The sequence below is a fragment of the Armigeres subalbatus genome, chromosome 1, assembly GCF_024139115.2.
Source record: "Armigeres subalbatus isolate Guangzhou_Male chromosome 1, GZ_Asu_2, whole genome shotgun sequence".
In the NCBI taxonomy this organism is placed as follows: Eukaryota; Metazoa; Arthropoda; class Insecta; order Diptera; family Culicidae; genus Armigeres; species Armigeres subalbatus.
Window position 1 is genome coordinate 148,126,532 of NC_085139.1, and position 12,388 is coordinate 148,138,919.

At 40.9% G+C, this 12,388-nt stretch overlaps 1 protein-coding gene across 3 annotated transcripts in view; it reads right to left on the reverse strand.

The window, feature by feature from the left end:
* LOC134205229 (ATP-binding cassette sub-family D member 1) overlaps window positions 1-12,388 on the reverse strand; it is a 127,631-nt gene that overhangs the window by 15,523 nt on the left and 99,720 nt on the right. For all 3 annotated transcript variants that reach the window (XM_062680299.1, XM_062680298.1, XM_062680300.1), the window contains exon 4: window positions 7,336-7,747. In XM_062680299.1, coding sequence (XP_062536283.1) covers window positions 7,336-7,747 — 412 coding nt within the window. The remainder of the gene's footprint in view (window positions 1-7,335; window positions 7,748-12,388) is intronic.

The following is a 12,388-nucleotide window of genomic DNA, read 5'->3' on the forward strand; positions in this document are numbered from 1 at the left end:
CCGGGTGACACTGACTCGAAACGGCGAGTGGGCTAATGGCTAGGCTGTCTTCCGTCCTCTTAAATAGTGGCGGGCCTTGAAGCATGCTGTCCAATCCTGCCACCAAGCTTTGCCTACTGGGTGGGGATAGGCTCAGATGCCCTTTCCTGACTTGCGCTGATCTGGCTCTGAACACGTAATTGTCAACCCTTGCATGGCCTCCCTGCATGCCGTAAGGCATGCAAAGATAACCATGGGATCCTAAAAGACGACTACTCCAGTAGGATTCGACGGCAGCCACAAGGAGGACCCAGTTACAATGAGTGAAGCAAAACCAAATAACTCTTTTGAAGATGCGTTAAGCGTGGAGGTGGTAGACCCCGTTGCCAAGGGGGGTTTGGCGAGGTCTGGCCCAGGGAGGCGGAGAGCGGAGTGACGGAGGCTGCAACTAGCAGCACCGGAGTCTCCCCAGCTGTGACAGGGTATAGCCTTATCAGCACGCTCGGCGGGCCACTACCCGGGATGCGGGTGGTCGCCGAGCAACTTGATGATATCATCGAGTTCGCGAACGCAAGGCAGAACATCAGTAAGGAACTGAAACAGAACCTTCGGATGCTCCGCCAGGCTGTTCGAGTCGCAAGACAAGAACAGGATGCGTTCATCAGGCGGATGGTTGGAAGAGAGAAGGCCGACAAAGGTGCTCAAACCGATGCGTTATCCTTCCTTAGAGAAGCGACCATGGCCCAAGAGGCGATTGGTTTCGCCTTGACGGCCAATGAAGAAAAGACTGCGCCTACTCCGAAACGGCTCAGACAGCAATCCGGTGAAGGCGATCAGGATTGCCCGTTGAAACAGAACGGCATTTTTAATGAATTTCTGAGCGGTGGAGTAAGGACGGATTGGATTAACGGGTGTTTAACAGGTCGGTCGGGCGTAATAACGAACTAGTGGTCGGGTTTTCCCAGAAAAAGCAAAATCTGGACAAAGCGGATAACGTGTATTGATCGACACAGTAGCTTTGAAGTGAGCATAGCGCGGTTGCTTGCATATCCGGTATTCTCAAAAGTTTTCGCGTTTGAGTAAGGTATTAGTTTAGTGGTATTAGTTTAGTGGTGCAAGAAGGGAGAAAAGCAACATTTCCGAAAAAGTACGCCAACTATTTGTGCGCGAGGATGACGTTTTCAGATGCACTGCAGGAGAAAATTGTGATTACCGTCCTAAGCAGATCATAATCTCGAATTGTCCTAACATTGCCCCTATGTGGCGTCTCTCCCGGATTAGCCTTTATTATTCGAATGAAGATAGTACAATCCGCCTTTTTTGTTTTTCACTATGATGTAGGATCCTAGAACTAGAATTACAATAAGCTATTAGTCATATCCAACAACACTGGGAAAAACTCACATTCTCAAATCTCATCCACGATTAAAATTATGCGTGAGTCGAACCCAACCCGACTCATGGCTCAGAGAAACATGATTTCTACGTGTTCTTCTTTTTTGAATTCATCGAATTAACTTTCTTTTATTAAAACAATGCATAATAAATCCATGCGTAAACATAAAATATTGCCTTTTCCCCTTTTGCCATAAGACGAGTTTGTACTATTCCACTAAATGCTTAAAATAATTTTCATATAAATAAAATATTAAATTTTGACATTTTTTGGAGCGAAATCATTTTTTGGCGATTGAGCCGAACGATGTGATTTTGCGTGAAAAACTCAAGCGCGATCGTATCACTGCAGAATTGCAAGCGAGCTCCCGCACGAGGCTTCGATGATTGAGATTTTGCAAAGGATGCGCCAACAAAGTCGTCATTTTTATATTCACAGGTGTAGTTGAGTTGACTGAAAGGCACACGGCTGAGTATCTTAAATCTGAGTTGCTAAAGATTGGCGAGACTTACGGAATTGAATTGTGGCAGTGGTACTCCGCTACCATAGACAACGCCAAGAATATAGTTAAGGCATTAGATCTTGTACAAGAGGCCCAGATTGACAACGTTCGTGAGCAGTTTTTCACTCTCGGTGAAGAAGACAATCCCGCATAGATGGAGCCAACGAAGAAATGGACGACGGATTTTTTGAAAAATATGAACAAAACTTGAATATCAATAACATTGAATGCGTACGGTGTGGGACGCACACCATAAACTTAGTCGATAATGATGCTACAAAAAGTTCAGAGGTGGATTTGAAGGCCGTTACCAAAGTGGTGAAGGCGTACCGTAAAATAGAATATCAGCAACGGTTTAGATACGCGGGAGCAGCAATGCCGCCCATTCCAAGCAAGATCAGGTGGAACCATTATTTTTTGATGCTGAATTCGCTTGTGGAGAACCGTGAATTTTTTGCTGGTTTGGGTGTAAAGCACCCAGAGCTAGGTAACTTACATTTTGACGTAGAATTACGTCTTTCGGTAAGATAGGAGGGGGACGGGGGTGATTCCAAAGTTTCAAATTTGGGACCGTCACGAAAAGAGGTTAGGAAGTACGAGCCAATAACTCAGCCGTTTTGTAGCGGATTCTGGAGATTTTGGTATAAGTCGATCAGTAAACTCACCAAGATTTCATACAACTATTGTACACAATTGATTCAATGCATTTATCTATTGAAAAAAAAAAAAATCGCCTAGTAGTTTTGAAATTAGACTTTTTTAGTAAATTGCCTACATTTCGGCTATTACTCATCCGGCATGAACATGCACAAAATGTTGATGATCGAATTTCGCATCCACTATCGCACTATACGTAATTCTACGTTTAATTAGAGGTCGTGTCTATGATACAACTGTCTACTTTTTTACCTTCACTCGTTTTATCATATGCTGAAGCGACCCATCCACTTAAATCATTGTATAAATAGTGTGCCTTAGGAAACTTCATATTATTTTTAGATCTGTCTGGCAGTTGGAAGCTCATCGACGAATACCATCAGGCATTCAAACCCTTGTACAAGGCCTCGATATTCGTATAAAAACACGATTGCTCTATAAGCCAATTTCATATTGAGTGGTTAAAAGCTTATGGGCGTATTTCAAAACATGCAGATAATCGATTTGTAGATGCTATCTTACAATCAATGCAAAAAGGACAGAAGATTCGAATGGATAGTGTTGCGTATAAAGCAGTATTGTTCATGGATCCGAGATTAAACTTTAATGGATCTGAAGTGTTTTCGAGTGCAGAAAAGGAGATGATTGCGGTAATGTTTGTTTAACTTATAGATAATAAACTAAGAAAACAATATCAATTGCCATTTTTATGTGTTCAAGTCATTTTTGTGCAAATTGTCATTCTGTAACTGCAGACAGATATTTCTTTATGAAAAATATCGGATACGTTTTCAAGCTTATTTATTGACGCATTTCGCGCCAAATCGTATTCGGATTCCTGATAAAGCTTGTAGTCAGAATAGGCTTTCAAAACAGTTTTAGCTACATTCTTCATATATATTTTTTTGACGTTACTATTAGTAGTGTTCGGATTTTGGCTCAGATTTAATTCATCAGGGACTATGTCCAAGGGCTTGACGATCCCTCCCCAGGTCATCTGCGAGTTGTGGGGCTTGCCTAGGATGTGGTGGGGTTTGATAGTGGGCCCTGTTAAATTCCTATACAAAGCTACATGTATCCGCAAGTAGGCCGCACCAAAGCGACCGTGTGCCGCTCAAACCGACCGTGTGCCGCTCAAAGCGCACAAGCCCAAGTCCTGGTGTTAGGTGGGACGCTAAATAGCCCTGACACGACGGCCCTCCGACGAGACAGGAGGTTTGCGCAGGCCCAAAGAGCCGCCTGTAAAACCAATAATTACGAACAATATAAGTGACAATGCGACTCGATATAATCGGCAAAAACCTAGGCGACGAATAAAGGATCACGATTGGAAGCTTGGGACATGGAACTGCAAGTCGCTAGGTTTCGCAGGTTGCGACAGGATGATCTACGATGAATTACATCCCCGCAACTTCAACGGCTTGGCGCTGCAGGAGATTTGCTGGACAGGACAGAAAGTGCGGAAAAGTGGGCATCGAGCGGCTACCTTATACCAAAGCTGTGGCACCACCAACGAACTGGGAACCGGCTTCATAGTGCTGGGTAAGATGCACCATCGTGTGATTGGGTGGCAGCCAATCAACGCAAAGATGTGCAAGCTGAGGATTAAAGGCCGTTTCTTCAACTATAACATCATCAACGTGCTCTGCCCATACGAAGGGAGACCCGACGACGAAGCGTTCGACGCACAGCTGGAGCAGGCATACGATGGATGCCCACTGCGGGACGTCAAAATCGTCATCGGTGACATGAAGGCACAGGTAGGAAGGAAGAAAATGTATAGACCGGTCATCGGATCGGATAGTCTGCACACCGTATCGAATGACAACGGCCAACGATGCATAAACTTCGCAGCCTCTTGCGGAATGGTAGTCCGAAGCAGCTTCTTTCCCCGCAAGAATATCCACAAGGCCACATGGAGATCACCTAACCAAGAAACGGAAAACCAAATCGACCACGTACTAAATCGACGGTAAATTCTTCTCCGACATCACGAACGTCCCCAAGTAGCACATTTCTATCGAATCTGGTTATAGTAACTTGATTATAACCAAATTCGGTCGAATATCGGTTACGGCAACCGACCTAGAACATGTGTGCTACTCGGGTCCTCACTTACCGTAGTGCAAATATTGAATCCGACCACTACCTCGTTGCAGTATGCCTGCACTCAAAACTCTCGACGGTGTACAAAACGTCTCAACGGTGTACAACGTCAAAAGTCTCCACCACGGATCAGGTGTTCGCCAGTCGCCAAGTACTGCAGAAATGCCGCGAATACAACGTGCCCATACATCATCTATTCATCGACTTCAAAGGCGCATATGATACAATCGATCGGGACCAGCTATGGCAGCTAATGCACGAACACGGATTTCCGGATAAACTGACACGGTTGATCAAAGCGACGATGAGTCGGGTGATGTACGTAGTCCGAGCTTCAGGGGCATTCTGGAGTCCCTTCGAAACCCGCAGAGGGTTACGGCAAGGTGATGGTCTTTCGTGTCTGCTGTTCAACATCGCTTTGGAACGTGAAATACGAAGAGCAGGGATTAACACGAGTGGTACAATTTTCAATAAGTTCGTCCAGCTATTTGGTTTCGCCGACGACATAGATATTATGGCACGTAACTTTGAGAAGATGGAGGAAGCCTACATCAGACTGATGAGGGAAACTAAGCGGATCGGACTAGCCTTCAACACGTTGAAGACGAAATACATGATAGGAAGAGGTTCAAGAGAAGACAATGTGAGCCACCCACCGCGAGTTTGCATCGGCGGTGACGAAATCGAGCTGGTATAAGAATTTGTGTACTTGGGCTCACTGGTGACTGCCAAAAATGATACCAGCAGAGAAATTCGGAGACGCATAGTGGCTGGAAATCGTACGTACTTTGGACTCCGCAAGACGCTCCGATCGAGTAGAATTTGCCGCCGTACCAAAGTGACAATCTACAAAACGCTCATTAGATCGGCAGTCCTCTACGGACACGAGACCTGGACGATGCTAGTGGAGGACCAACACGCACTTGGAGTTTTGGAGGAGGCGAATGAACCACGAGTTGCATGAGCTGTTGGGAGAACCATCCATCATTCACACCGCCGAAATCGGACGACTGCGGTGCGCCGGGCACGTAGCCAGAATGTTGGACAGTATCCCGGTGAAATGGTTCTCGACAACGATCCGACGGGCACAAGAAGGCGTGGTGCGCAGCGGGCAAGGTGAAACGATCAGGTGGAAGATGACTTGCGGACCCTCCGCAGACTGCGTGGTTGGTGACGTGTAGCCATGGACCGAGCCGAATGGAGAAGACTCTCATATACCGCACAGGCCACTTCGGCCTTAGTCTGAATAAATAAATAAAATAATTGTATAGACCTCCGATTTACGAGCATCATTACTTGATACTAAAATAGCACTTTACAAGTGATAAAGCTGACAGATCAAATAGGCTACAAAGTTAACTCAGATTGATTACGGCAGTCCCAACTTTGTACCGTTAAATGCACAAAAACGATCCATAGAAAAATGAAAAACGATGCGTAAATAACATCTGAATGTTCCATAAATCCATAAAATACTTCAGGAGTATTAATAAAGAATAATTTTAAGATCCATAATCAAGCTAAAATTTAGCAATTAGAAAATATGTACCGTTAAACCTGATCAAGAAAAACAATATCATTCCTGCTATTTTCCTATGAATGTATGACAAATGATCCATGAATGTTTGAAAAATAGTCCATAAAAAACTATATTTTGATCCCTAAAACTACAAATTAGCGCAATTTTTATCGTGATGATGATCCATAATTTCAGTAATATGATCCAAAATTTTGTGCAAATGATCCATAATTTTGCTAAACCCGTAATGCTGGGTAGGCGCCTTTACGTGGTGTGTTACGGGGTAAGATCTACCACGGTTACATTGCCAGCTACAGGCAAATCCTGACCCAATCCTGACTGACCTTCCTCTTTATCCAACTCCGTGGTACTTATGAGGGTGTCGCTAAGTCGGTGGCCTCTCATTAAGTAAGTACTAAATCAACACTTCCTTTCTCTCCCTAGTTGCGGTAAAGGAATAGTGGCCAAGAGTAGTAATCCTCATGCTTTTGTTATTTTTGTTTAAGACTGGAATCAAGGACCACTCCCCTTCTTGATTTCTGATAGCAATCTAGATAAGGATCTAAAAAGTAAAACATGAGTATCGCTAGTGTCCAATCTACAAATTACACCGTAACAATGCGAATGCGATGCGAAATGATTCATAATTTTGCTAATATGGATGAATCTTAAAATTATTCTTCATGAAGGTCTCCGAACTATTTTATGGATTTCTAGTAGCCTTTTATGAAATAATCAGGTGTTATTTATGGATCGTTTTTCATTTTTTATGGATCATTCTTTATTGTTTATAAGCAAAAGAATGTTTTGCCGATTGATTGCTCACGTCGATTTAGTTTTACTGGGTTTTTAAAGTACTGACTAAGTCGGTAAAAAAATATCCTCAGATTTTGTGTCGTAAAGGTTTAACCTTAACGTAAAGTTTTAATTTGAAAACAGAAGATGATCATGAATAATTCGAAAACTAAGATAACACAATAATAGTGCGAATTCGGGACTGAAACCTGTAACATTGTGAATAATTTAATTAATTATCCAAGTGCAAGCATACTTCCAATAGATATTCATTCTTTCCTAAATGCTCTTCTTTGACGTGAATCCGTCACTCTATATAGTTATAGTTACGAATTGGTATTCACAACACTCATCCAGGAATGGATCATCGCGGATACCAACCTTGTGACCCCCGTAGAAGGCGATCTCCTCAGCGTTCGTGATTATCTTGGAATGCACATGACGCAGATATCCGTTACGGTTAGCTTCCTCTGACACGAGCTGGCCGAATTTGGGTGACACTATACGCAGAATGTGCGCCGTCGTTCCAATCACGATCGTTGCCAACGCCGGACCCATCACAATGTTGGCTTTCATTTTCCGCGACGAGCGTGCCATAGCAATTCCAATCAACATCAGATCGAAGCATGGTTTCGTCAGGTGGCTGTACAGGTGAGCGACCGAGCTCGAGAAGGTCGAAATGTCGTCGGTCAATCGATGATCGGCGTTCTCGATGCGGCCGTCCAAGTTCGACACTTTGTAGTAGGTTTGGTTCTTGAAGTACATATCGTAGGCATGATTCACCAGCCGGGTTCTGAAATGGTAATGAAGAAAGGTGGAAAGATATTGATATTTGAAGAGCAATAAAGCTACTACGAGGTGCTAATTACATTACAACTAAATATTCATGAGATGATGATGCGAAGTGTACATTATTTATTTTGAAATGAAGGAAATTATCGTATGAGGGCGAACTAATGGACAACACACATTATGAATTAATGACCAGAAGATATAGTAATTCTGATAGACATCCGTGGCCCAAGTTACAATTTTTTGCTTCTTGAATTTGTTCAAAATTTCAAAAAGTCAAACTATAAATATCAATTAATTTAAAAGTGAATCTGTCCAGAATTCAGAACTGTCTAGATTGTAAAAAGTATCCTTAAGAGTATATGATTATTTATTGTGTGCAATCTGACATGCTTGCAAATTGTACATTCGTCTTGATCTTAACGAAGCATTAAGAAAAAATATCAACCTCAATCTAAAACACTGTTCTAGAAGAACACAATCACCCCGACTGCTTCGAGTAACTGCACGCCAACTGAACATTCTTGACCCACTTCTCTATCGATATGGTCGTCCATTGCAAAATAGATTCAGTAAGGCATAAACCGCATTCTCGATGTTGCGAAACTCCTGCTGGCATTGAACAGCTCAGAAAAGAGTTTGTTCTAAAGTTCACTAGAACCGAACGAGATGGGAGTGTAATCCTATAAATTCTCACGCTTTCGAGCATTCAAGGCTGTAGCGCCGTTTGCATGGGCATAAGATGCCAAGTCAATGTACTTACTTCTAAACTTTAGTTTCTGAGAGAACAACGTAAGTAAGTAGTACATAGATGTCTCCTGCTGTGGTATGACAAACCACTTCCAAAGTGCACCGCTCCAAGACGACCACGGTAGAATCTCCCTCGGATAATGTGAAACCAGTTTGTTGATTGAATTAAAATTGTAGTACTCCTTTGCAGCACATGGTCTTCTAATGGCATCTAGTATGGTTATGAGTTGTATTTTTCGCTAAGTGAATGATCAGCATCAAGGTTTGGGTTGTATGCGGTGGCTCTGAGCGAGCAAGCTGGTCGTGCCTTCAAGAAGGTAAAATTATCTAACCGGAACGATCGCTTCTGCACCTCGAAGCATGTTTACTCCTTGATAATGCCATCGATAAACTATTGCTTTTGGGGATCGTGAGAGATTTAAATTATAAATAATTTTAATAAATTGATCTAATCTTGCCTGAAAACATGAATTTAATTGGATGAATTACTTTCAAACGCAATAATTGGTACTTGCGAACAGATTACAATAAAATATCGGATCAGTCACAACTAAGCTAATCTTTTGCCATTTTCGTCTTTCTCGTACACCAAAGTTGTACAAGAAGGATTTATTTATCATTTATAAAGTATTGTTTGATAAAAAGGTTTTAAAAATGTTTATCTGTTTGGCAGGCGCATATTCCAATTTCAAACACTTTTCATATACATAGATGGAATTGCCCAATTCGATTGCAGCACCTTATTTTACACTATTATTTTCATTTGTAAAGCAATTAGGACAAATTTTTCAAACTCAATTTTTGACATTATGTTTTTTTGTGTCTTTCATCAAATATCAAATATCGATCTCATCAAATAGAATATTTGAAATGATAATAGTTTGGCGAATAATAAGATTTTGGCAAACAATTCGTTGAATTGATTATTCAGGGTCCGGCTATTGAACTGCTACATAAGTGAGTAAAAGTAATATATTACAAAATACGTAGTGGGAATTAGTTCTACAAAACGTCGTCAAACCGTGGGCACATCGTTATTTTCATACCAGGGGTTGGGTCTTACGACAAGATTAAACGCCGGCTCATAAAGTGAAGAAAACCCAACTAAGAGGTTTTCAGGGGTTATTTTGAGCTAAGAGCGGCCAGCGAGTTCGCCGGACATAAACCCTATGAATTTCATTGTCAGGAGTATGTTGGAGACCGCGGCTGCTCTAAAACATCATGTTTTTTGTGCAAGTCCTGCAGCGACATCTGGTGACCTCTGGTAAAATAATACAAGAGCAGCCGCGGGACTCGTACGATACGTTCCTCAATCATTTGCGACGAATGGTTCAGCTCAAGGACAAAAAAGAATTAAACCACCGACTTGGACATTAATATCTTCCACATAATGTACATATTCACATTTTTTCACGACATTGTAAATCAATTTATCTGTTTATTCTAATAAAGTACTTCAATAGCCGGATCTATAATGAAGAGAGACGGCTGTATGAACACATTTTCCCAAATCGACTGTAATTTGGATTCTGATGAATTCAATTCAAAAAAGAAAAAGTGTAGAATCTGCGTTCAATGTAAAATTTTATTAAAAATTGAAAGAAATCAGGTTTCTTCCATGGTTAAATCGGTCACAAAAATGCATTAAATCGTCACAAAAAAATTTACTGTTTTTGACTTTTTCGCTCCCCCATGCTTAAGGGATGATATTTGCGGATTAAATAATCTTTCTAAATTAACAGCTAATTTGGTTATTCTTTGACTGATCATGCGCAGTATGGAGTTTGTATAGAAATTACTGTAAAAAATTTCACATATGAGAAAAAACTTTAAAAGAAAAACTTAAAAAGAAGGTCTTTTAACTATTTGAATATAGGCAACTTGTTCACTTCATATAATACTTCCCAAGCTAGATAACAGTTGTTGTTGCGAAGCGATCCGACTTTTGTAGGCAATGTTATAAAAAACAAAAATGCTTATAATTATTATTGATGTAATTCTTTTACGTGGAAAATTGAATTTCTCACGATTCAGAATTTCTTTAATAACTTTTCTGGCCAGCATCAAATCGTTTCGCAACATAGACCACCTATTTCTTTCCTCAATTTCCTTTCCTATATTGCCAATGCACTCATATATTTTTTTTTATTCTAATGAGCAACGTGCAGAGCGGTTTTACACAAAAGTTATTTTTTTCATAGTAATTTTTATACAAACATCAAACTACACGTGGTCAGTCAAATTACTTTCAAATTAGTTAAAAATTTAGAACTGGAAATATCATTGTTTAAGAGGAGCGAAAAGGTCATAGTTTGAATCGATCTACTACGGAGCTTGTAAGATTATTATTCAATCTAAGGCCGGAGTGACATGTGCAGTCGGTGTTGAACTTAATCTAGAATTAAAAAAACACCTAAATAAAGAATAAAAAAAAGACATTTGCAGTACCCTAATCCGGGGAACATTGATAATTTTTTTATTGTTTTGTAAACATTACTTCCGTAAGTAAAATTTTCATATATACCTGTTATACTGCCGTTCTACGCATGCTTGTACCAAATTCAAAAAACTACAAATGAGAAAATGGCATTTGAAATTGAAAACTAATTTTCATTGCTGGCGTATAACCATAATGCAATATAAGATTGTTACATCACTGAACCATTCATTGAAATCATTCTTATTTTTCACTCACAAATAGAATTTGCGACAACGATCATGAAAATAGTTTGGCGGGACAGCTATGCCGAGAAATAGAGCACTTGTTTTGTGGTTTCTACGCATATCAGCCCCGTTCAGTGCATGATTTCATGAATGACTACTGCGATTGACATATGTATCCACATGCTTTATCTATGGAAGTGAACCTTCCACGTGGTTGAAGTGATTATGTCGCTTAGAATGAGTATTGTACAAAATGCCCCCATTAAATCAGTGCAACAGGCTAAGATTGCAAGATCTAAATAGAAAAAGCTATTTCAATGTGTGTTGATCCATAAAATAACAGAATCCGCCATAATGATGAATGTAATCACTGCGAGACAATTATGCGTAGAAATAAAGCAATGGGACAACAAAGTTCGAAATCTGTTAGAGTTTTCTAAAAGTATACATCAAAATAGACTGCTCTATGGTGAAAAGTCAAAATCCACAAAAACAAACATGGGACAACTATGCGTAGAGGGGCAGTGTACCTGGACGATGCTCGTGGAGGACCAACGCGCACTGAGAATTTTCGAAAGGAAAGTGCTGCGTATCATCTATGGTGGGGTGCAGATGGCGGATGGCACGTGGAGGAGGCGAATGAACCACGAGTTACATCAGCTGTTGGGAGACATCGTTCAGGCTGCGAAAATCGGAAGACTGCGATGAACTGGGCACGTAGCAAGAATGTCGGATTACGGTGAAAATGGTTTTTGACAACGATCCGACGGGAACAAGAAGGCGAGTGGTGAGCAAGGTGGATCGGTCAGGTGGAGGATAATTTGCGGACCCTCCGCAGACTGATTTATTGACGACGTGTAGTCATGGACCGAGTTGAATGGTGAAGACTTCTATGAACTGCACAAGCCACTCCAGCCTTAGTCTGAAATAATTAAACGTTCAGGGAGACGCATTGGTTGTGCACCATAGGATTGTATGATGAATTGGAGCTCGGAGACTTTAAAAAAATATTATCTCCCTAACAGCTTGTTCAACATTTCCAATTTTTTATATATTGTGTAAAATTAAAAGAATTTTAAATTAAAATATTTTAAGTAAGAAGTGGTTGAAGACCTTCGCTGTAGTATTGCGGAAAACAAATTGTTCTGTGAATTCGACATAAAGAATGTTATGTCAGACGGGAGACACGCACAAACGAAACAATCACACTTGTTCTCTATATTTCTGA